Source organism: Strix aluco, chromosome 6 (assembly GCF_031877795.1).
Source record: "Strix aluco isolate bStrAlu1 chromosome 6, bStrAlu1.hap1, whole genome shotgun sequence".
Lineage (NCBI taxonomy): Eukaryota > Metazoa > Chordata > Aves > Strigiformes > Strigidae > Strix > Strix aluco.
Genome location: NC_133936.1, coordinates 12609734 through 12636431, shown reverse-complemented (window position 1 = coordinate 12636431; position 26698 = coordinate 12609734). Strand labels below are relative to the sequence as shown.

Below are 26698 nucleotides of genomic sequence, written 5' to 3'. Positions count from 1 at the left end.
ACAACTGAATAGGGTAAGTGTTCTATGTGGAAAAAAAAAATGTGGTCTCCTTCACCGTGTCCTCAAATTTTGTCAGGGGATCCTCATTTTCACTCCAGCTCCCAACTAAACTGTGACTATTTTTTTTTAGCACTATTCACAGAATATTCACTTACAGAACAGCCTTTTCATCAGACCCCAGAAAACAAACACAAGTATATCAGTCCTGAGGAATAACTTGCCACAAGATTCCAAGTTATGTCCATTGTACTTATATTTTGATCTAATAAAAACAACTCTCCCAATAGTGAAATATTCCCTTCTCCAGAGGCAGAACAGTCAGATCTCCATGACAGCTTGGCAGCAGGAACAATAACAAAAAATACCTTTCTGCTGGCATTGTAATCAGAAGAAAGGAAATTTTCCCCTGGCCCATTTATTAAAAGCTTTCTGGACATATCAGAAAGCTATCCTAAAACCAAACACTACCCAGAGAATTGTTATGCTAAAGTCATGGTCATAGTGTTTTTAAATTCAGCAGAAAGAGGTTCAATTCGACTCAGGGGAAGAAACCTACATGAAAAGCAATATGAAAAGGAAGATATTTAAAATACAGTCATATAGGCCTTATTCCTGCAATTTAAAAAGAAGTTACCAATAAAGTATTTAAAGAAGCTAAAGCAAATTGGAGTTACATACTGAAGTATTGTCACAGGAAGCATGTGTAAAAAGTTATTCATAAGGCTTTGGTGAGGCCAGAACTAAAACACAAGAAGTTTACTTTCAGGCAATTTGCTAGTAAATCAGCGAAAATTTTGAAAGAAACTTAAAATAAAGGGCAGAGTGAGAGCAACAGGACAAAAGAACTGTCTTGGAAAAGTTGGAAAAAAGCTTTAAATCATTAAAATAGAGAAAAAGTATAAAAAGCAACTGAAGATGGTAGACCTGCAGAGAAGAGTAAGAGCTGGAATAAAATCCATAGTTCAGTCAGGCAGCTCTTATTTGTGTAGTCTCTATGAATATGGAAAACTACTCATCCTCACAGATGCTAAGAAGTAATTATAGACAATACACAGTATACATGATCTAATTTTTGTCTCCGTTGACCTGAAAGAGAAGTCAATCTATATAATGGCATGGAAAATGTTCTAAATTCATATGTAGTCACAGGTGGTAAAAATGCTCAGTATCTAAAGCAGTACTTGTATGTAACATTGTACAAGAAGTTGTTGCAAGTCTTTTAGTTCTCAGGTGGTGTGGATTCCTTGGAGATGGTGGGAAGGCAGACCAGACAGCATACAGGCTGCTCAGTATCAAGGCTGGTCAGCCTAGGAGCGAGACTGTTCTGTTGTTTTCCTATTTTTTATTTGTTTCTCAAATCAGCCTTCTATTCATGTTTCTTATGATTTGATAACTTGGTCTTTACCTTTATTATTTCACTGAGATATACATGCTTTTCTCACTATTCCTTTCAAAACTTAATTCTCGTTTGTTATCATTGTCATGCTTGGAAGACAATTTGCATTTGATATTTTCTTGTGAACTTCATACATCCCATCCCATATGATTTTTATTTCTATGGAGTTCTGTAAAAGTGCTATATTTTGAACAGTAGTGTGATTGCTGTCATCAGATTGCTTTTTTCTCTGCCACAGCCTAGTGGTTGTGAATGTAAAAAGCTTTATATTCCAAGCATGGACAGCAGATTGTAACACACTTTTTTTAAAAACAAAATTTGTCTGCCTGCCTCAAATTATATACTGTGAGTATGCCCGTTTCTTCATATATGGCCAGTTGCTGAAAGACTCCATAATGTCATTTTGCCGAAAGCATTGTTGTGTCTGCTTGGAGTAATATTTCAGGACCAGAAACACAACTTTCTCCTTTATTTGATAATGGATGTAGATATGAGAAGTTTGTAGTATCTAGCTAGCTGGTAGACAGGAAGGAAATGTTTGCATTCAAATGGATATCACAATAGCCACTTTGATCCTTAGGTAAAATAATGACCCTAGGAGTGTACATGGAATTACCAGCATTAAACAACTGCTTATAATCCATTCAAATTTGTATCAAAATGGTATAGAAACAGTTATGTATCACAATCACACGCAAGACAGAAAAGCATTAAACTATAGTGGTATGTTTTAGGAGTCTGGAATGAAAGCAGTGTGTTTATGTCTTTCGAATAACATATGATGTCCCTAATTTTTATTATTATGGTAGTTTCTGTACTCAGACTCATCACTGCCTTTTGATTTAAGAGAAGAGTTAATGCACTGGCTTTCACTTACAGAACCCTAAGTGTTCTGTAATGTAATGTAATGGCCAGGTTGGATGGGGCTTTGGGCAACCTGATCTAGTGGAAGGTGGGGAAGTGGGGGTGGAACTAGATGATCTTTAAGACCCCTTCCAACCCAAACCATTCTATGATTCTGTGATATCCAACTGCCTGAAAAAAAACCCACCTGCTCTTGCCTTCTTGTGATATTGATCCAATTGCAGTTAGAAGCTTGGATGAAATATAAACATGGTTATACCTGAACATGGGCAGATTAATCTCAGATTAGTGAGAAGAAAGGTCAGTGCAGAACAAACATCCTGAAAAAAGGCAAGGGGGCACAGTGTGTACTGGAGGCCTACAGAAACATGTTGCTTATTAATCTCTAGGTTGTATTTATCAGGAGACAACGGTTTTCTGGTTAGCAAAGCAGAACATGGTTACATCAACGGAGATGCTGTATCTATGCCTGATGAACTGTAACACAGAAAGTCATCTGAGACAGGAAGATGCTCTGTACGTGGAAGACAACGGTATAACTACATCATACAATGACTAAGGCAACCCTTTATGTGCACTGGGTACCCTTGGAACATGAAGATGAAATGACTGAGCCTATGGGTTGGAGTTCCTCCTACTGTGCTGCAAGACACAACTCTAACATAGCAAAACAGTGATTCTACCCACGACTGCAAAGGAGGAACTGCAGCGTAGCCTTCAGACAGAGAAACAAATTGTTTCCTATAGGAGAATGTCAGAGCCTTTACTCACATGTTTTGTGCTGTAAATAAAGCAGTGGCCTTTCTCTTCTAGACATGGAGCTACTGGGAAGGGGAACAGATCAGGCTGTGGGAACATACCAATCTCAAGGTCATGGTTCATTTGCCCTGCCACCTTTTTCAGTTATCCCATATACTCTGAACAGCTGAAGAAATACAGAGATCATCTGCAAATAAACAATTTTAAAACAATCCTGGAGGAAACATCTTTATGGAAAAGTATGCTATTCTTTGTATTTAAATTTGCCCTAGAATAGCCCAGATGGAAGGGTGGAACTGGGCATGGGTTTCCTTCCTACTGTAAAGAGTGATATACTGCATGTATTCTGCTTAGAACTTATTATCCCTGCAGGATCATGATGCCAACCCGTTACGCTCAGAGCAGAGGCCATAGGAGTGGGGGTAGCCCAGGATTCAGTATACAGTAGCAACACTGGCTTTGCTGCAGCGGGGTGAAAAGCTGTGTTTAACAAAACCCAGGAAACCCATCTGCGTACAATCTTGTCACCAGAGTCCCCTGCTGGATATACTGGAAAACTGCAGTAAGATAGAAATGCTCAAGAAGACCACCTTTCGTGCATATTACGTGCATATAAACTGTTTTTCTTCAAATATTCTAGTGGATTATATTACGGTGACTTAGAGTGCTTTGTGCAGTATTCACAGCCTTGCTGTGTGCGGATCAGAGTGGCATCTGAGACTGGATGTAAGTGCGTGCATGCATGGATTGCAGAGCAGGGCGTTCCTTACCATTGAGGAGCCATGTGATCTGAGGCACAGGTACGCCTCCTACACAGCACTGCAGCACAAAGTCTTGCCCTTCACTCACAGTGCATCCTTTCAAGACACTGGAAAAGCATGGAGCAACCTCTTGAACTTTAGGCCCTTTAAAACCAAAATGAAAACAGTTCCTTTAACCCAAATTGACAAAATTATCTTTACCACTTAGTGACTTTTTCTAGGTATGCTTAGGTGACATGGCTGGGCTAACAGATACACCCCATGTAAACAAGCAAAAAAAAAAAAAAAAAAAAAAGAATCAAAACCATGGTGAAATGTTTTATTAGGAAATAGAAATCATTTTGAGCAATGGACTGGTATAAGAAGGGCTTCTTCTATAATCTACAAGGCAGGCATTGCCAGCCCTCAGGCTGTATCTTAGGTGGTGGTTTTCTATGCCAGAATCCACCTTTTGCAGCCAATCACTAGAAGTGTATGCAACATATCACCAGAGAGCTCAGTGCAAAGAACACGAAGGATAATTCTTCTCTCCTCTTGTTTGACTTCTCCCAGTCCCTCTTCCAAATTTCCCCTGGCTGACAGTGAAGCAGGGTGACTTAAGGATGCAGTTTACAGACCTCTCATGAGACAGAGAGAGAGTATCTTGAGTAATCTGGTTTAACCTCAGGCACAGCAAATAGACGAATGTTGCATAAACATGATTATAGCTCCAGGACAAAACCCTAAACCAGGTGAAAAGATTAGAATTGAGGATAGGACTTGCTAAGAGGCCAGCAAATCTTTCAACCAGACCAGTAAGACTGTGTCTTCAAGCTCAAAATAATTTGTCACTGGGAGGTGTACTTGAATTTAGCAGAATGCAGTTCTAATTCCTTCACTTTTGTTCTTATTCACTTTACTGCACAGGATTGATTTGTGCTCGCAAAACATTTCAGATATGCAGTGTCCTATAGAAATGCTAAGCATCCCCAAAAGAACTAAATGCAGAACAACAACAATAAAATCATTGGCAACCTGTGTTAAATACAAATATTAATAGAAAACCTCAGTGGAAAACAGACCTCCCTGTGTACAAAACATTCAATGAGATGGTTTTAGCTATGCAAACATCAAAAACAAAGGGTCAGAAAGGAAACGGATGCAGAATGTGGCTTGCCAGTTATGCCACACCACATTATTCACAGAACTCGGAATCAGAATTAACCTGCATTGAGAAGTTGTAATAGAAATTTTGTATTCACCACCCATCCAGCCACAGTTTTTAAAGTGCTCACAAGAGCTTACTTACTTCTGACAGTTAACAACCAGCTGGTGGAAGTCTTGCCTTTGGGGTTGAAAGCTGCACAGCTGTAAGATCCACTGTCCCCTAAGCAGGCTTTCTTTAACCATAGGCAATGAATTCCATCTTCTTCATATATTTGGACATCTTCTCCAGCTTTAATAGGTTCACCCTCTTTGAACCACTCCACATCTGGTTTTGGTTTCCCTGAAACTAGACAATCAGGTATTTGAAATTTTTATGAACAGGTATTCCCCATAGTGTAGTTCCATTATTTGCTTAATTATATAAACCTTATAACCTTAACATAATTATATAAACCTTAATGAGCAAGTAATACACAGAACTATCTTCAAAAAGACAGTTCGATATTTCTGATCTTCCAAAATCTCTCAGCCAGTCCATCTTTTAAAATAAATATTTGGTAACTTGAAAAACCTCAAGCACTTCTATCTGAAAACTGTTTCTCTAAAAGCCACAGACAAAATGGATGTGATGAGATATTAGAGGAGAAAGAAAGAAAGAAATATCTTCCTATTCCTTCCTATCCTGCTAAATTAGTTTCTCTGAGCACTGCAAAGGATTGAGTACTTTGCAATCCATGGTACCTACTACTGAGGTTGTTTATTTTGGGACTGTTAAGCCTGGAGAAAAGAAGGCTCAGGCTGGGGCATCTCATCAATGTATATAAATATCTGAAGGGAGGGTGTAAAGAAGATGGAGTCAGGCTCTTTTCAGTGGTGCCCAGTGATAGGACCAGAGACAATCAGCATAAACTGTAAACACAGGAGGCTCTGCCTGAACATAAACACTTTTTTACTTCAAGGATTACTAAGCACTGGCACAGGTTGCACAGGCAGAAGTTGTGGAGTCTCCCTCCCTGGAGATACTCAAAAGCCACCTCGACATAGTCCTGGACAATCTGATGTGGCACGAGCTGGGGTATTAAACCAGATGACCTCCAGAGGTCCCTTCTAACCTCAACCATTCTGTGATTCTGGGTATTTTTTCCCAGATAGGATCCAGGTATAGGCAAAGCAGGCAGCTTCCTAGGACAGTCAACTTTCAGGAAGCAGAAGCAAACAGCTGTGGCTTCACTGCCTGCTTTGCCTGTGTCAGAGCTCTACAAACCAGATTTAGCTCTTAGAAGTGCTGAGGGCGGTATGGGCTTCATGGGGCAGTTTCTATGATGAGGAAAGAGGAGAAGTTAGGGAAGAATGCCAGAAAAGGTCACCCACCCCATCCTTCACTTATTTTCAGCAAACAGGGCCTTCTGGGGCTTCCACCTTGCTGATGTACCTTCCCAACTCTACCCATTTCATTATAGCAACAGTGCTCAGCCCCAGAGGAAGGTACAGACAGTAAAAGATGGCAGGAATATCTGCAACAAAGACATATGATATACTGCAGAAAATCCTTCTGAATAGAGAAAATACAAGGATAGGCGAGTGACTTATCAAGAAGAGGAACCCTTAGCTAGAAGCAGGACCCCACACGATCTAAGTGACTAGAAATATGAAAACAAGGAATTCCTTCTCTTTGAAAAAAAAAGGGGCCCCTAAATCCAGCTCCAAATTTTCCAAATACGTAAAAAATTTGGAAGGTGGCAGGTTACCATTACACCCACAAATGGGACAAAAAATGGAATACCCATTGCATACATCGGAAACCAGGAAATGTCATTTTTCTGTGAATTTTCTTCACTACAAACTAGGAGTTATTAGTCAGAAAAGATTCTCTTTCCTGCCCGGCAGAGAAAGAGAACATTGGAATCCACAGACAATTAGTGAAGAACAGTGGAGGTGGGAGAAACTCCAAAAGCTGAGGGAATAAAAATAAATCAAGCCCTGAAGTGCCAAAGAACCTGGATGCTTTGTAGTAACTGTACAGACCCAGAAGCATGTTTAGCTGACAGCCTGGCAGGTAGAAGCCTCCTTAAGGATGTAATAGCATTTCCATTGTTCATTGCAACCAGGAAGCAGAGGTGCCTGTGAAAGCAACCCTAGTCACCTTTTGTGGAGAGGATTCTCAGGAAAGAGAGTTTCCTGGATTAAAGTGCAACAGGGACATTCCACTGTAACTTCCCTACAGACACCTTGCCCTTGCATATAAGAGTTCATGCTTTGGGTCCAAAGCCAAATGAAAAGGCATTCACTGACTTCAATAAGAACTGAATGATCTCCTTGGTTTCTGTACAATAGAGGCTACATTTCCTTACCAAAAAAGATCATGAATTAATTAAAACTTGCAAAGTTTTTGAAATGTTCTTTTGGAAAGCAATCCATACTCTTAGTACTAATATACCTGAAAAATAAACTATTTAAAAAGTGCAAGGATCTTTGGAGTATTTTCTCTCCTCCTTGCTCTCTGGTTTTGTGATATAAATTGTATTCTTTACTCACAGGGCAAGAACTATCAAGAAATGAAGTAAATTACCATGGTTTGGTGTGATTATTTTTCCTCCAGAGACACAAAAACCAATTTCTCTCTCACTTGTGGGAACACTTTAGAGTGCAAATGTTATTTTAAAATAATCACAGAAAAATGCTTCAAAATTATTTTCTACTAAAACTGTAATAAAAAAAAAGAAGTGTTCCAAATCTACTCCCTGGATTCAGCAAAATGCAGCTCTTATTACTCTTCTGAAAGGTTAAAACCTGGTTAAATTCTGCAGAGCAAACACTAAACCTCCCTTTTAATTCTGACTTTATCATTTCAGCTGTTAGATAGCACTCAGATCAGCACTGGGTTGATCAAATATGAGGGGTAAAAGTAGATGCTGCAAGGGAAATGCAGTGACTGACTGTAGTTTCTTATCTGATCATTGTTTTGGCTCAAGGGCAACATAACTAATTACAGTTCTGGCAAGTGTACCATCTATTCTCTCTTGCACTCTCATATAAGAGGCCCTAGAACTTCATCCTAGAAAAAGCAATGTTGATTACATCTGGGGAAACCCCAGATGAGAGACGGGATGGACACTATGGCATGGAATGACTTGAAAATTCCATTGAGAAGAGTATTGTGGAAACAGCATAAGATTCTGCATCTATTTCCAAAATGCTTTAGGAGGACAACTTGCAATGAAGGAGGAATTGCTTCCCCACTTCCACACACAGAAGGGGAACCTGACTAACGCCAGGGCTCTCATAACTTTCATCCCTTTACCTTTGCTCTTGAATTTAATCTCCTGGCCTTCTGATGCTTCCAGGCTCTGTGGACGGCTCTCAAACTGAGGTGGAATTCCCAAAGGCTCCCTCTTCTCCTCTATTACAGCCTTCCGGACTCCAGATCTGTTTTCTGCTTCTCTACTCCTTGGACTGACTTGCCCTGTCAGAGATGAGGCTTGTTGAGCTGACATCAGGGGCTGCACAGCCCTTTTCCTGTCTTCACCCTGTCTGATGGAAGTGGTCTGGGGTTCTGCCTTTGGTTCTGGTTGCAGTTTGACAGCTTGTAGTGTGATGGTGCTTGAAGTTTTCTGCAAGACCTGAGATCCCTTTTTTACTTCTTTAGGTTCTTGAGGAGACACTGCATTGGCTTCTTGGTGCTGTGCCTGCTTACTGTCTTTGGGTTCTCTGGCAATGTAAGAGGTCTCTTTCTTTGCTGACACCCTGTCTTTGGTTTCAACCATGAGTTCAGTACTGCTGGATTTTAGCTCTTTAGCAATCCCATTGCTAGTTGCCTGTTTGAATTCTGAATTTTCAACGGCTTTAACAGCAAGTGTTGCTGGTTTTGATGGCATGCTGAAGGAAAATGATAAGTTTACAGATATATGACACAGTATAAAAACTAATTATTATTACCAGCAATGTTATAAATATACAAGCCCTTAGGAAGAAGGTGAACTAATTAACATTTAGTTTTCTTCACCCAGATTAAGAATATGGATGAAAGAGGTGAAATGAAAAGCTTCATAAAATGTGATCAGTGCTCAGACATTGTCTAAACTGAGGAGTTTCTGGATACAAATCCACTGCTTAGGTTCTAACATGTTTTGTGAGTCAGACACTAACCTTGCATATGCTTCTTTAGATAGAGAGCAATTATGTGAGACCCTGGAATGACCATGATGTAACACTACTTCATTCTTTAATAAAGTGAGGCCATGTATAAGTATAGTTCAAAATGCCACATAAAATATTTCCCTAAAGGGAAGTGAAAATGTAAATTGTGCAGTGATTTTACTATTTCTAATTATGGTGTCTTGTAATTTAGGTGATTTCAAAAGAGGGCTGACCAGAAAACTTCACTGAAGTCTAGGGGGTGGAGAGTGGGTGTTGTCAAAAAAAAATCACTTGACTGGATGTAACAATACCAGCTATGCTTTTATTAGGAAAAGTTTCTCAGAATTATGATGGATCTGCTGCTCAGTACTTTGGGGGCACAAGAGTAGCTGACTAACTGGGGACTTGAATCTAAGTTTCTTTCACTGAAGTTGACTGCCCTGACGACTAAGCTATTACCTGTAGAATGTTGTGTCTCACACTTCCAAAATATTATTGCAAGGCAGAATTGGAACATATTTGAAATACGGGAAGTAATTTCTAGCCCAGCTCTGTTTTGCTATACTTAGTGCCATTGACTTATTCTCTCAGGAAGATTCAAGATATTTATCGTGGTACTTCCTTCAGCCAGAGCTAATGTACTAGAGATAATGCCTATGAGATTTGCAGTTACAACTGTAAGATTTTTACATTTTACAAAATATCTCCTTTTTTTCTGAATAAATAATGGAGGAGGCAAAGCTACTCTGGAGAAGCCAGTACATGGGGAGTTCTGGCTGTAGAGCTGCACAGTCTCATTTACACTGAACTTAATTTAAAGTACATTCCTAAAAATCACACAGACCTGAAAAACAGGGCAGCACAGCATTTTCAGATTCACTTTGCAGTGGACAAGGAGTTAGGACAATGTAAACATGCCATTTTGGAATCCCATCCAGGGCATTTGAGGACAGATTAAACACCCTGAAGAGTGTAAAGCAACTGGCCTGCATGAAAGTGTCTTACACAGTCAGAGCATTTCATTCCTGCATTTTCTACTCAAGAAGAAAAACCATTTAACAAAATTATTTTTTAAAAAATTATAGTAATTTAACTTTAAAAGTCTTGATAAAGCCCTAAAATATGATTTTTTTTGTTTCTTGTTACTTTACCCATGCTTTTCTATATATTTTCAGACAACAGCAAAGACCATGGCCATACCACATTTTGCTTATGACAGCAAAGGATAACCAGCTCAGTACTGACAAGATGCATGCAGGTTTTTGACTCCAAAAAGGAAATTTGACAATTGGTAGAGAGTATAATATCTCCTCACATGGCTTTTGTTCAGATTATGTAACTATTTGGCTACATGGGAACAGTGAGCATAAAGCCATCCAAATTTTGTTTTCCTGAACCAGACCAGAACTCTGTACTTCATAGTGTTGCCACCAGTTCCACCAACTATTTCGTAGGAGTCTACCAGGACAGCTGAATTTGGCAGTAAGAGAGAATCTCATTCCAAGTAAACATTTTCTAACTTCCAAATAAAGACTGACCCAAAAAGGTTTATCACTTTGAGAGGAAGGCTCATGCAGTAAATGTCAAAATTAGTGCACTGCAATTAAATATTCTGAGCAAGTACTCCAGTAAAAGCATACCATGGTGGCTGAGCATATGTGTCAGTCTTATCCGGACCTGAAATAAAAAAAAGAAAAACCAGGTAACTTATACATACAATACTGTACACAATTCCATATATTTGAAAGATTTTAAGCAAAGAATATACTTAAGAACCTCCACTCTTCATATTTTCAATCCGTTGAAGTCAGGATTGACTATCACCACACCTGAAATTTCATATGGACAACAGCAAGCTGCTTAGCAAAGCAGCTTTGGACACAAAGAGGTCTTGGTCCATTTTGAGACATTGCTGGGTCAACTAAGTTCTCAAGTCCCTTGAGAACTAAAGGTTCGGTGAGCCTCAAAGGCTCCTTGTTGAGGGAGAGAAGTATGGAAGAGATTCCAACTGGGAGGCAGTTCATCAAATCTTACAGGAACTCCACAGAGCTTGTAGAAGTGGAGAAAGACAAACTGTTAGTACTCCACCTGAGCATGCCCACAGTGAAACTGCAGCTGCCCTCTGGCTAAAACACAAAACCAAATTAATGGTAGTAAAAACTCCCATAACCTGAGCCCACCTGTAAGCTTTTACCAACTTATATGCTGTGTAGCAAGCATTATCATATTTAACATGAATAACACAAAAGCTAATATATCACATTTCTTCACTTTGCAACACCACTAGGAAATCTGGGAACATGGCTGAGCTATATTGATTTGCCAAGGTATCTCATCAGCTGGGCTGATATAACTGAGCATATACTTGCCCACAGTCAGTCTTTTAGTTCATATGTATGTAATCCTCCACGCATTCTACCAAACCTTGACAGTATTTGTTTCTCTTGGGGGCAGCATGAGATAATAAATAGTTGGGAGGAGAGAAATACCAATCCAGATCAAGTACCAACCACATCTCTCCATTTTTCCCTAGTTAACACTACAGGATGCAGCTTGTTTTCTCCTGGTCAGATCAAAGTTGCATCTATACTGCTGTCAGTTGTGAGACTAGAAGCTACAGTAGAAAGACATGTAATAATGAATTTGCAAGATAATGAATTTTGCATGTCATCAACAAATACTCCATAAAATTGCTTTCAGAGTCTCTGCCTCAGGGAAAATACAGAAACATGTGATGGATGATACCCTGATTTCCACTGTGTTTTGCAAGGAAAAATCCACATGTAAATGCTTGGACTTGCCGCACCATTCAGAGTGACGGAAAGAATCTATTTACACAAACACAAAAGTTGCAGTGAGAGAGGGAAATTACCCACTGACCTCACTTCAATAAACCTGTCAATAAACAGTAACAGAAATTCTTCACATAAAAATTAAAGCTGAAAAGAGACTGGATAAATGCAGAAGAGGAAGCTGAATAACTACTGGTGGCAGAGAAGACAATACCATGCAACCCTGTCAGTTAAAAGAACATTTTCCCTCTCCCTCTGCACTATCCACTATGGGAACTTGGGGGAAAAAAGTAGCTCTTCGAACAAGATTATCTATATACGAGATTGCATGGATTTAAAAGAAAATGTAGTAATTCTGAGCCACTTTGTTGTCTGCTAGCATCTTGCAGCAAGTCCTATGACCTGATTTAATTGATAATGAAAGAATTAGGTATTATATATTGTGGTTAGGTAAGTGGAATCATCCGATTAGTCAAGTACATTGCAAGAGAGTGCCCTTTTTACTGACCTGTACTAATCCAAGAAAGAATGCCCGCATTATTCAGAGATGTGGTCAGCATCTGAAGCAAACATATACCACAACTGACTTTGTGACCCCAGTTCCGCATCATCTCTCAAGGCAGATGTACCCTTTACACAACAGAAAGCTCACCACTTCAGGGAGACCAAGTAAGGATCAAGTTTCATTGCAACCTGTAAAAGCTCCTTCTACAGTGGCTTCATCGGATTGGAACTTAGAGATAAAAAGTACAGCTTTAAGTGGTAAAGGCTAGTTGTGGTTCTGAGGATCCCAAATGTAAATCCTCTTGTTATTTATATTCTTGATATCTTACAGAGTGACAGCATTGATGTGAACCTAAAAATCTTGCATCAAAAAATTCACTGCTGGGCACATATGTAACCCACCGATCTTATGACTGCAGCTGAAACCAGCAGCTGTTGATTTAATTATTTAATTGAGTCCAGTGACTGCTTACCCACTGACTGACGAAATTCCTCTTTAGTGTGGTTGCTGAAGGCTGTATGATTTTGAAGCTGATGCAAAGGGCACCCTAAGAAACATCAAACTGCAAAATTAACTGTATACGGTAATGCATATATGGGATAGAACATCCTAAATTATTTATACAAAGACATTTATTTCCTTTAGCAGCAGTGAAATAGGCAGGGTTGGGAGTTCAGAAGCCTAAATTTAATCTCATTAAGCTGTTTTTTTCTCTCTCACAATTTAGAGTTATGCTCCTTTACTTTCCTCATTCTAAAAATATAGGTACAATTTTATTTCCCAAAAGGGAGCTGGTATAAATGTGCATCTGGTGTTGGTATTCAACAAATACAAAATTAAGTACTGATTATGACAAGTGCAAGATTTCCATTTGCTGAAATTAAAATCTATGTACAAAACATATGGAGGTCAAAATAACAGTAAAAGTGAAAAGTTGGTTTTAAAGAAAGTTGTTACAAATCATTTGGATAGCCTTTTTCCCATTGAACCAACACATTTTCAGCTGTAGCATACTCCAAGCTAACACGGTATAATTTAATGAAGAGAAAGGAAGATAATGGGGAAAAGTGGATGCTTATACTGAGAACACAACAATATTTTAAAGGAATGTCTGTGGTTCAGTTGTGCTCTCTCCTGTAAACTCCTTGCTGTACCTTGAACGGTGAGCTCTGCGGACACAGATGCCTTCCCAGCGCTGTTTACCACTGTGCATGTGTAAATTCCTGAATCAGCAAGCTGAGCATTTTGGATTTCCAAGAACTGGATGCCTGTTTTCTCAAACATGTTGAAACGCTCATTTGGTTGCAACTGAATATCACCCTGCAAATATCACAAGACATTATAAGACAGCTAACTATTGGTAAGAGAAGGGGAGCAAGAAATTTTTTGGTAAAACATCAAGTCAAAATGCCTTTCTCCTATCTTTTAGCCAACTTCCTTCTATGAATAATACTCAGATGGTATAAACAAAAACTGTGTCCAAAAGTTCTATAGCTCATATCTGCAGGAGTCTGTTCTTCCCTGCATTTTGCCACCCACTCATCTCAGTTTGGTTTTGGCTTTTCATTATTTACTATATCCATATTCCTAGAAAAATTTATTTTCACTGTATGTGGGCTCAAACCAGTTTTCTCTTCATGTTTGTTTCAGGATGTCAAACATCACACTTCTAAGCAGAATCTTCCAAGTTGGAGAGTAGTTCTCTATTCCTCAACAGCTTCTTTATGCTGTATCACCTCAGGAACTGGAAAAATTTCTGCATAAGAGGATCTCATCAGTGGCCAGGTGGGGGTCGCAGAAGACACTAGGCATACATTAAGAGAGGCACTGCTGCAACACAGCTTCTCTGCAGTGCTACACTGGAGTTAAATTAAAAGGTATGGCTTTGAGGCAGGAAGAAATGCATGTAGTTCTATGTTCACTGTTACATAGATTAGATGATCAGAATGACAATTTTTGCCTTTAAATTGCATGAAATAATTGACCAACACCTCATCTGTGAGCAAATCAGTGCTTCTGCTTCAGTACCAGCCATTAAAGAGGAGTCCCTTGCTACCAGGCATCACAGCTTTTCCCATCCTAAGTATAGGAAGGGAAAGCATACAAATCTACAATTTGTAGGGCATTGGTCAGTAAACATTTGGGAAACACTACAGTGTTTTCAGACACTGCATTCCTGAAGTCTCTATCAAGTTACTGCTATCTGGGTGCTGTAAGTTCTATTTGAATAAAAAAAACTAGTTCACTGCAGGGGTTTAGTGGTGATACAGTGGAAGCTTCTGTTCTTTGCAACTTAACAAGTAAGAAAAGGAGAAAGAAAACAATAAGCAGAGTAAGACATTTACACAAAAGCTTATTCATTGGTTCTGAAAAGTGCAATTTTAATTGTTTATAAAGCTTCCATGCTGTATGAAAGGTGGTCTTGTGTAGGCCCGGCACTAGCCAGATGTGGTCCAGCAGCCACGTAAGTTTGTTTCCATGATGCTGAGGCAGAGCTGCAATACCTACCACTCAGCAGGACCCTGCAGTGCCATCCTGACATGGCCAGAAGCACTGTGGGCCTGAGCTTGTGTGCTTCTAGACATGACACATTTGTGATTACCTGTTTATCCATGCCTTATGAATAGGGATGCAAAAACATGCTTCACAACAACAACCTGCCAATAAAGCTCTGATAAAGAGCAACAACACATTTGCACTTTACAGAGCATATGAATTATTGAAAGACAGCTTCATGGTGCTCAAAATAGGTGCTAAAATAATATTACGAAAGCCTAAAGAAAACAAATTTAACCAAAAGCAATGGATTGAGGATAAATTCAAGAGACTGAACTGGGTGTCTGCAGGCCAGCAACGGTTTGACTACTGAGCCTCTGAACAGGACACCTATGGTATTTTACAGAATAAGATAGGCAGACCTGCAAGTGTTGAAATATGTTTTTTAAAGACATAAACATGAACCGAACTCATGGAGATGCTAATAACAAGGACTTTGCATACTTCATTCATTAGATCAGAGAAGGAATGCCAGATTATAGAATAACACATATAATACAACCTCTAACAAACTGCAAAAACATGTATGAAGGAGTACCAAAGCAAAGATCCAAGCTGCTGGATTGCTAGTCCCTACTTGCTGTTTACCACACAGCCCTGAACAAAGAGAACTGAATGACAAATCTCTTTTGAACTGAGTTGCACGGCTGAAAAACCTGAGCAAGTCTGGTGGGACTGGAAGCAGGCTGTTGTGGAGCAGCTGCATTGCAGACTGCCTAGAGAGCCAGCAGACCCTAAACAACTGACGACAGCTGGAGGGAGAAACAGACTCTAGATGGAGCCGCCAGCTGAAGGAGATGTCTTAGTGAGTGCTTCCACAGCAAGAGGCTGCTTGTTTTCTGAGAAGTACCCTGTCATTCTTGTACTACAGACAAGTCTGGAATAAAGCAGACAATGACTTGGAAGCATCTCCCTGTTCTACAAGCAGTTTTCTGAGGTTTTTTGTGGTTTCTTTGAACCCATCCTGCTGCCCCTGAAAACCTGGATACACTAAAAGAAAATAAAACTCTGAGAAAAGCTTTTTTTTTTGTTACTATACATAAGGCAACTGTCTGTTGAAGGCTTGAGGGGAGTAGGATGCCAACAGAGCAGTTATATATTTGCTCTTCCAAATTAAAGAAAGTAATAGTAATTCTCTAAAATACTAATAGTTTCAGTAAAAATGGCCTAATCAGTGTAATATTTAATTATCACCTGAAAGCTCTCTCCTTACTAACACAAAAAAGTGGTTGGAGATCTTGTGTATGACCAAAGGGGGCACTAGGACTTAAGTCTTCAATGCTTTTTTAATAGTCTAATGAATTTTAAATATTGCTCATTTATAAAGCTTTTTTTTGGTAAATGACAGATGCTCACAATGCCCAATTTTAATGCAGATCTGGAGTAACAGCTCAGGTCTCCTTTATTCTATGTCAGACTGAAACAGTTGAACTGTTGTTCATCTGCCTTGGATTTTTTTTTTTTAAATTTGCAAAAAACAATTGTGCATGCCAAACCCCAATCATATCTGTTAATTCCTAAACAGATAGTTTTCTTTTCAATTCAATTCCATTTCTTTGCAAACATATCTTCATTCTAATGTACAGGTAAAACCCAATGTGAGTGATACAGAAAAGGCAGTTTAAGACTGAGACACTGACATGGAACTTAGGAAATACAGCTGTAATTTTTACAGCTGTCAGAGACTGCTTTGTAATCACAGTCAAAGTATTAAATCCCTGCAGACCTTCTCTATAAAACAGAGATGATGATAATATTCACATTTTCCATCCTTTGTCTATTTATGTTGTTTACTTAGTAAGGTCTTTGGGCAAGTATGTCCCATACTCACTATTTTTATAATGGAACCTGGATCTTGTTTGGGGCTTTCAGATGGGTTTTTTTTGTACAAATATTTTCAACAATGAGACAGATAAGGGAGAAGTTTATATTGAGAAGGAACGCTATTATCTTTTGTTAGTTTATTCAGCATAAAAATAAGGAAGAATATGTTTCTACTTGTATGTAAATTCTCACCATGATAATTTGCAATGGCAAATGCATTTCATCCTTTCAAGGCACAGAATTTCAAAAGAGAAAGAAAACATTAATTTTTTCAGAAATCATACCTTAAACCAAGTTACTTGAGGCTGAGGTCGTCCTGTTATTTTACATGAGAATTTCCCTGTTTGGCCTTCACGCACAACAACTCTATTGGGTTTTGTAGCAAACTTGGGTGGACTCTCTCCCCAGATGCTTGGCCTATGCTCCACAGAAGGAACAGTAAGTCTTCCCCTGGAAAGGCAATCAACATCCTGGTTTTACAGAAGAACTGGGAGCTGTTGTGGTTAGAGCACACTTCAGGAAGCATTTTAGACCAGTGATCTGCCAACAAGGGTATATAATTGAAGGTAACCAAGACTGTACTTATACAATATTTTTTTGGACAATGGTAGAAATGGAAATGCTGGTGATGCTCTTGACTCCTCATGCAACTGAATGGTATGATGCTACACACCCTCAACCAGCATACACATAACTCACATAAATCTTGGGGACAATTTCAGTTGCTTATAAGCAGAGCTGGACAAACCAAATAATAGGAAACACTGAATGCATTTAGTTTTTCCCATTTTCTGTTTCTTAATTGCCTCCTAATAGATTATTTGTGCATACTTGTTCACTGTTCACAGTTCTTTACCATGTACTTTGTTTTGACACTGAGTGCAATGACACAGTAATTTCTGATTTACAAATCAGCAACTTGTTTTTGCAACATTTCTGACATGTCATGGTACAGATTTTTGGTTTGAGGAAGGCTTCTGTTTGGAATCTCATTCACTACAGTGTTTTCAAAGTAAACATGAAATGGGCACAAAACCAAAGTCCACCCATCCCAGGTGAATGTCGGTTAAGCATAAATGCCCAGCTCTACTTACATGGATGCCACAGCTGGGAAATGACATATGGAATGAAACTAGAGTGGCATCAGTGACTGCAGTCCAAAACCGTCAGTTACACAGCCGTAAAACATAAAACATCAAGCAGTATTATAGCAAGAAAAAAAAAAAAAAAGGTGCAACTTCAGGTCTGTTAATGTCAAAGGGAACACTCACACTCTTTGCTCTGAAGCCCTGGTACAGCAAAGACACACATTAGCAGATGGCAGATGGTGATTTCTTTTTTTTTTTTTTAGCCTTTAATTTCAAGCAAACGGAACCATTTTCAAGGCCTTCTCTTCCAGACGGCCTTTTACCACATGTAATTAAGATGTGTCAATACCTCACCATTTCTACCAGGTGTCAGATACTAACAGAGACCGCATCGCCTTAGTCCAAGGTGCTGCCAAGACATGATGGTTGCCATATAGACAGCTCGAGGTTTCTATGTAAGAGATGATACCATAATGAAAGGATTTACATGGACAAGAGGACCATCAAAAAGTCTTGGGAGAGAAGGGTGACTGTAATATGCTAAAATGGAAAACACTTCATCATATAATTAAATGTCTGATAGTTTTTAACATCATCTTCCTCATGCTGGCACTAAAGAAGAGCATAAATGTGTATTAAAGAAGTCTTTTAGTGACCATCTTTAGGTGGTGTTTCTATATTTATATATCTATACACATATACAAATGTATTAAAAGAAAATCAACTACTAGCTAGCCTGCAGCTTTATGGCTGTTTCCTAGATATACACAAACTGAAATGTATATCTCTTTTTCTTTTCCCTCCTCCCTGTTTATGTAAGGCATAAACTTTCCATACCATAGAATTATTAGTACTGAATAGGAGTAAAACACATGAGAGTTAAAAATGAGGTCAATCACTTTAACTCGATGCAATGGATTAGGATAGTGCTTTGGAAAGTCTGAATGTATAACAAAACCTAACAGCAACCTTGACTGTCCTTTCTTGCTTTGGTTACTTAGCATGTGTGTATTCCTGTAGCACATTTGTGACACAGACATTATGATGTAAAAGCCTTTCTGATTACTCAATTTCACTTACTATTTTCACTGTTGTAATCTCAGTTAATTTTAAAATTCAAAACATACATAAACAATATTCTTATCAATGATGAAATTAAAATCTTCAGTTTTAACTATCTGTATTCTGATCACTAACATAATCAGAGACATGTATTTTTGTCTACATCCAGGGTGACTCAGTCCCAGGGATATAAATCAGAAATAATTCTGCTTAAATTCAAGCTACTTATAAAGAAATGAATTCAGCTGTTAGAAGAATTAGGCCTGGGGCTTTTAAAACAGTCGCATTCACTTAGTTGTAAATGCTTACTGAAGTGCAGAAAGTACATGGCAGCAAGAAGGCTCTTCTGTGTGCCAGTTTAGATCACTCCATCAACCATTCTTGCTAACAGTTACTCCAAACCAGGACAATTCTTTCTTCTAAACTACAGTTTACCCACTGTGCTGCTTGGAAATCTTGAATATATGTGAGAGAATGCTGATTTCACTTGCTTTTATTTCTTATTGATGACTCTTAAAGCAGTGTTTGCTCTGGCTTTATAAAGAGACTGTCAGGTCATGGAAGATGTGGGGAAGGATTTCTGAATATCAGAGAGCAGAGACAAGAGGGTGCAATTTGCAGCAGAGGAGGGTGCAATATTGCAGATACCAGCAGAATGTTCTATTTTTATCCAGATTAATTCCTGTCAGTATGAGGGAGCAGGAGCTGTATCAGGCTACTTATGTCTTCCTGACAGCCTCAACCATTTTACTAACACAGCACCTCTCACAGTAGCTATTCTGCTTAGGATAAGTGGAGATTTGGACTTAGAGCCACAAATATCTTAGACTTCACAAATATCAAAGTGTTTGTTTTCAGATGTTGCTGTAGCTGGCGCTGCCCTGCCTCTGAGAGCCCAGCCGTTCTTGCTATCCCCATCCCACAAGTGTGAGAAATCATGCCAAGCAGTTACTTTATTCCAATGCAAGGCTGCGCAGAACTGAGTCATTAAGGACCAGGCTTTGCTTTCTTCTGTTACTCTGATTCCTGCACAGTAAGGAGCCTTGGGGATATGTTTCCAGTGAGGAATTACTGAGAACTGGAAGAATCCAACCCTTTTTGACTGGCCCTCAAAGTGAATCAGCACTAAAGACAAATTGCAAGAGGCACTTAAAATGGGGACAAGTGGTTGTTCTTTGGAAATAACTGTTTTACTTGTTTTCCTACCAAAACATATTTAGGTGTCTGTTAAACAATATCAAAGCCAGTGGACTTCTTACCCAGGGGTTTTGGCACTGGATGGCAGGCTGTATTTCTTCAAGGAGTTTCCTGTAAACATAGGACGGAAAGACAGGAAGTCAGAAGTTTTATCAAGACCATTGGGAATTACAGATAATAAAGACTATGTAAAATGTGCATTTCTCCAGGTTTTGAACATAAAGGAGCAATGTAACACCTGCAGTATAAGGTTATGTCATCTGTAGTCCAAAGTTAGGCTCTCCAATTTCAAAAGCAAGTTTTAGCAGAGTTACCATCTAACCCCTGGCCTCAGTAGTAACAACACTTCAGATTATTCGTGAAAAAATATTCTACACAAGTGAATGAAGCACTGTGTCTAATTTCTACAGTGCAGCACTAATTCAAATTAAGATAGGAAAAAAAGGTTTTTGGACTCTGAAAGAGGTCTTACTTTACTTGGTTTGTTTTTTAGTCCTGTGCTAGCTCAGACTACCTTTTCTGTAAAATGATTCCTTTTGAAGCACTATAGCTCATAGTGCTTGCTGGTGTGAACCACAGGGAGATGCCTCCGAAGCCACGTAAGCTCAGCGCCATCTACTGCACACAGCATTCCTGGTAGCTTGGGCACATTAAAAAAGGGTAAGGTCCTGGGGTAGATCCAGAGTGGCAGCGTGAAACAAACAGGTCTGATGGCTGTGAAAAAAAATTTGTTCTAGAGCCTTATAAGAATTTACATTACTGTGAAATAGGAGAGCTGTGCAGGATGGAAAGAGTAGATTGTGTTTCAGTCACTCATTTTTTCAAGTAGCAGTCAGCCCCACATAGATATCTTTGCTGAGAACAGAAAAAATCTGCACTTTGCTATCTTGATCCATAGAGGAATTTTTAGAATAAAGACCATGTAATTCTTAAGCTCTGAGAAATTCAGTCATGGGGTACTACCATGAAATTGCTTTTAAACTGCATCAAAACCCAGATCAGAAAAACTGATATAAAGACAGCTTTAAAAAAATCCTTCACCTCCATGCAAGTTGTCACTCATAAAAGTTGTCACAACTTAAAACCAGGGGGAAAAAAAAGGTTTTGTGTAATTTTTACAACAGAAGGCAATAACAATCATGCCAGATCCATGCATATTTCAGTATGTACTCAGAGGATATCTGTTAGAGATTTTGACTGAATAAACCCAAATGCTGATTGTTTCAGGACTGCTGTGGATTTTTGCTTTGCTTCAAGAATTGAACATGAAGTTGTGATCTGAGGAGCTTTGATATTCAACAGATCTCTGACATGACCAAATTGAAAAGAGAGAAGCAGTACAATTGATTTCCATCCTTCCTTGGCTTTGTGTCACTATTTAAGTTTTAAATTTGGCAGTTTGCAACTATCTAATATGCAGATGTTCTCTTAAAAATTCCTGGGTTTGATCTTGGCTGTTTCCCGTGTGACATTAAGCATGCAATTACAACCAGGCGTTCAGTTTAGCAAATGGAAGCATGCATGGAGAATTCCAGGAACACATTGCCTCCGTGTGCCTATCTGATAGGCTGTGAAGCAACCAAGATCACCACAGTTTTTACTGCCTGAGAGAAAATGCTAACTTTCCAGACCTTTGTTTCTGTCCTGAGTGGTGGCTTCCATGAAAATTACAAAGTTTATAGCAAAGTCATTAAATCTAGGTCTTTTGTTACCTGGGCATCATCATAGACATCTGAAACGGAATGCACACTTCATCTAGCTATTGACACATAGTTCCCTGCAAAATGTCTTAAACTGTGAAATGCAATTAATGACTCTTACCCTTGCACCAGTGAAAGCATGTGTGTACAGTTGTGATTTTAACCAGACAGTTTAACACAGCTTTTTCATTTAATTAAACTAGATAATCATCGCAACAACAGCATAAGTATGCTCCTACCTTCCACTGTCAGTTCCACGGTCACTTGACGAACCCCACCATCATTTGCAGCCTCGCAGGTGTATTTACCACCATCACCTTCCTGTACACCTTTGATTATCAAGCTGAATATCCCCCGAATGCTCCGGTCCATGACATAATGGTCTCCCTCTGGGACAGGATGCCCATTTCTGTACCATGTGATCTGAGGTTCGGGGTAGCCTCTGACCTGGAAAGATGTGAGAGAGAGTGAAGAAAGAAGGCAAACATAACAGATGATGGTATTAGGAAGAAATGTTGGACATTTAGCAATGCAGTGGAAAGTTCTTGACACAGGAGCTGTTAAACACATACTCTTTGCAAGCCAAATGGCAGAACAAAATGAAATGAAAAATCTCTTGGATAAGTCAAACTGTTAAAATCATAAGACTAGGCAGATAGATACCTACACAGAAAAGTTTCCCACTAGAATGGTTTACCTGCAGTAGCATAGTGGCAGTACCAATGAAAAATTCTGACACCTGGGTCCCCATTGTTCAGAGACTCAAGGGCAGTGGTGCAACTATACCTCTAAGTGTGCAAGATTGCAAGGTGTCTAGACCAAAAATTTCTAGCATGGTTGCCAAGGATTAGGCTTACATTGTAAATCTGTATGGAGTCATCTACTTTTCAAATGCGCTGAGATATAGTAGCTCCTGACAATATACAGGCAAGAAATGCAGACATACCATATTTTGTCTTGATCTTTAAAGTGGAAGATAAGGAGTTGCAATTTGAGAAATGTCATTAAGGGTCATTCTCATGTAATGGTGGTAGGGGGGCTATAAAGACCTAGACATATTCACACAAACACACTGTTCAACTTAAAGAGCTTTGTGGTCTACTGGTAGCCCAAAGAAGTGTTTTCAACAGAATGAACCAGTCCTGTGCTCATTAAATAGCAACTATATTAATATATCCTTGCCTGTTATGGCATTAATGATACCTTCAGATTTGCAGGCAGATTGTCAGTTGGTATAACTGAGAATGGAGTTATTGATTTCAATTGAGCTGTTGAAACCTGATGAGCATCTGTGTCTTTCTTTCATTAAAAAAATGGGAAAAGCAGACATACACCAGTTTCCACCAAAGAATGAACTCCTCAGGCAAAGTTTCCTCCTCTGCTTTATGAGAGATGCCACCCTCTTTGAAGGTCACTTTAGTATGTTTTAACTGTTAGCACACTTCCCCAGTCATCATGACAACTCCTGATTACAGTATCACCCCTTTCTTTCCTGTTCCCCCACTCTGATACGTTAGCTCTCCATCTTCCGATTCTTTGATCCTTTGCCTACATGTCATGAAGTAACTGAGTAGATCAAGATGAGCTGGGATGAGTAACAGTTGTTTGCTCACTGGGAAAGGAGCAACATCACATTTTGAACTATGTTATCAAATCTTGGCAACTGAACAGGAAGTCCTTTCAACCTCCAGGTGGGCAAAATATTGATGATCTGTCTTGATTTGAAGAAGGTTTGGTTGTGGCTTGCACAAATTCCTCCCAACATTCTCCTCTCAGTTTCCAATCCACATTTCAGTTCTGCTTTCTTCTGACTGCACAGCACTCACTTTCCAAATTACAGTCTTCAGCCAAGCAACCTTACCCATTCCTAGGTTCTCTCCTTTCAAAACCTTTCATTTTTAATCCAGCCCCACCTCACTCCAGCTGGGTTTCTCATCTGTTGGAACTTAACCTACAGATGTCAGAATTTTTTCTCTTTCTTTGAATTCCTTGGGTATCAGTCCAGACAAATTAATTTTGCCAGTCATGTGGTGACCTCTTCTTCCTGGCACTATTTAGTGAATATATAGAGAGAGGACATTAATGTTTGCCAAGAGCATGAATATGCTGAATAAGCTGGAGAAACTTTCCACTTCTGGTACAAACTTCTCAAGTTCTGAGTCTATCTTTACCTAAGTAAGAGTCATGTCCTATGAAGAATACATTGTGGGATCCTGCACAATGGGGAGTCAATTGCTGTTTAAAAATACCACAGCATCTTTCTAAAGCTCTTTGTGGCCATGCCTTTTCTTTCCTGTGCTTTCTGAAAAACAGCAGCTCCACTCAACCGTGCCCCCTAACACTACTTCAGCATATTGGTTTAGTGCTTACTCAGAGGGCAGGCTCTCAGGAATATCTTTCTCAGCACATTTCATTTTCAGAAAAAGAGAGTTTTGAAGCATAAATATGACATTTTTTACAGTGGTGTAACTCTTGTTAGCTGATAGTGTGCTCACTGGTACAGAAAGTGACTTGTACCAAAGAACTGTTTCTTACTATTAACTTGTCAATGCCCTCCTACCTATCTTTCATTTTAGATTAAGAAACCAACAAAGATTAAGTGATTTACCCAAAGCCAGACAGTGTATTAGAATAGAGTTTCTACCTCTCATTTTTGCTTCATTGGATATTAAGATTTCCTTGAATTTGAAATATTTGAGGCAAAAATGGCTTTGCAACTGCTATTTCAGGTAACACAATACAGTAAAATGACAGAGTAGCACTTCAGTTGGTGTGAAGAAAGAACCACCTTTTCAATGCATTACATCACAACCTCTTTACTGACATTAGTCTAGCCACATCTGTTTACAGCTGCTGAGATTCTGGCCTGTGAGTACAAGCCATCAATTACACGTCACCTAATACATTTACTACTTTTTCCAGTTCACAATCACTCCTTCTGGTGTTTTCTTCTATGTATTGTTCAACTGAGCTTCAAAGCTCCCAAGCATAAACCTTCCATCACTTATTCCAGGGAACAATTGGGGTTGAAGCAATGGGAAACACCTTCCTTCCATTTTTATTTTTGTTTTATCGTATTCTTAAGTCCCTCTTGGACCACACAAGGCCATTTTTACCTGACCACTCAAGCTCTGGTAGACCATTATATGTGCCCTTCCAGTATCATATGGCTGAGCCTACATTAAGTATTTTGTCATTTCTTCCACGTGTGTTTATTTTATGCTTGCTACGTCTGTATTATTTTGTTCATCCACACCTCTACACTGAGGAAATGCCACACAGAAAATTACAAACACAGGCAATCAGCATGCCGTTTCCTTTCAAAAGGTTGAGTCATTCCCTTCCCAAACTCTCTATTTTTTTTCTTTCATTTTTTGTCAAAAATGAAATGATGGGATAGCAGAAGTTTACAGAATTGCTCTGTTGCAAGGATTTATTTCAGGTTTGGGTTCGGAATGTGTTTCAAACTGAGCCAGACCTTTCTGAAATACATAGTCTTGCCATAAAAGTGTCAGGGACCCTTAAACGAATCACTGGTTACTAGGTTTTGATCCTAATGGATCAATTCCAGAACTGCAGCAGGTTTTATATTCCTCCCTAACTGTTCCAGAGCTCACTAAAAACATCTGCCTTAAATAAATCCACAGCAAAGAGAAATTTATCTGCTTACTTAATGCCCAGCAGCAGAAGGCTATAACCTTTATTTACAGCTTGGCCTGTGTGAGTATTGCCAGTCCCAGTGAGGCTACAGCTTTTCTTTACCTGCTCTACAACACTAACAAGTGGGAAACTGACAGCAAGCAGCAAATAACCGTTGTGTTAGCACAAACATGAGTTTTGAGTTTTTGCCTATCAACTGCTTCGAGTCTTCCTGGAAAAGATTGCCAAAGTAAAACAGGCCTTCTGCTCCATGCATCAACACAGCAAGTGGAAAGAGCTGGGAGAGAACCTGTTGCCTGTGAAATTTCCAGAGTTAAGATTCAGTTCTGTATCTAGGTCTGGGGGAATGATATTGAAAAGGGATGGTGCTAGGTTCCCAAAGAAAAGAGAAAAGGAGAAAAAATACATCAGAGCTATTGAAGCTGTACACTAAAGGATAGTATTGTTTTAAAATGTGCTGCTACAAACTAGTCCCCATTGTCACAAATCTAAAGGCATTCAGTGACCACTAATGCCAAATATATTCAGTGACCCTTTTTCTTGTTTGAAAGCACAGAAAAGATCTTCTAAAACTTGGCCTATACCTATACTCCATAAAAGAGCTGTTTATATACCAATTCCAAAAAAGCATAGGTTTGCCTACTTAAATCCATCACAGTTGCAGTAGTAGTTTAGGGCAATGAGATGCACCCTTTTGGCTCATGCTTTTAACTTCAAAGTCATATCCTGCCTTGTAATAACTGTTGCTGGCTCCAGTGAGGTTAACAATGAACACAAACCCACAGCACCCAGAAAGAGTCAGCCATAAGTGACAATAAACTGAAGTATAAGTAACTGTGAAACCCTGATGGGGTGTGTACTATTACTCACTTTGACAGTAACACCTTAGGACTGTTGGAAATGATGTCAAACATTACATGATATATTCTAGCATTACGTTCATTATATGGCTGAGGTGTTCAGTGCTTGACATTAAGGGCTAGATAAATGTCCCATGTTGCTGCTCAGGGTCACATCAACACACAAGCAATGAGATCAGGAAGAAAACAGCTATCAAAAGGATGTCTTGGTTTGCAAAATCCCCCCAAATTACATCATATATAGACAGGCACATCAAAAGTTGTACTAAGACTGGCAATGATACAACTGTTATGAAGTTGCTATTCAAAATAACTCCCTTCATAGACATGATTTCATATGCTGCAATATGAATTCCACTAATGACTAAAATTCCTCTCAAGGGACAATCAT

The 26698-nt window shown here is 39.1% G+C and overlaps 1 protein-coding gene across 6 annotated transcripts in view; it reads right to left on the bottom strand.

The window, feature by feature from the left end:
• Positions 1-26698, bottom strand: part of MYLK (myosin light chain kinase) — a 218425-nt gene that overhangs the window by 106493 nt on the left and 85234 nt on the right. For 4 of the 6 annotated variants that reach the window (XM_074828720.1, XM_074828716.1, XM_074828718.1 and 1 more), the window contains 9 exons: positions 22027-22234; positions 20150-20198; positions 17025-17190; positions 13515-13680; positions 12833-12907; positions 10704-10740; positions 8228-8802; positions 5069-5272; positions 3790-3924 (listed from right to left, as the gene is read on the bottom strand). In XM_074828720.1, coding sequence (XP_074684821.1) covers positions 3790-3924; positions 5069-5272; positions 8228-8802; positions 10704-10740; positions 12833-12907; positions 13515-13680; positions 17025-17190; positions 20150-20198; positions 22027-22234 — 1615 coding nt within the window. The remainder of the gene's footprint in view (positions 1-3789; positions 3925-5068; positions 5273-8227; positions 8803-10703; positions 10741-12832; positions 12908-13514; positions 13681-17024; positions 17191-20149; positions 20199-22026; positions 22235-26698) is intronic. The other 2 variants (XM_074828721.1, XM_074828715.1) reach the window with 2 other exon arrangements.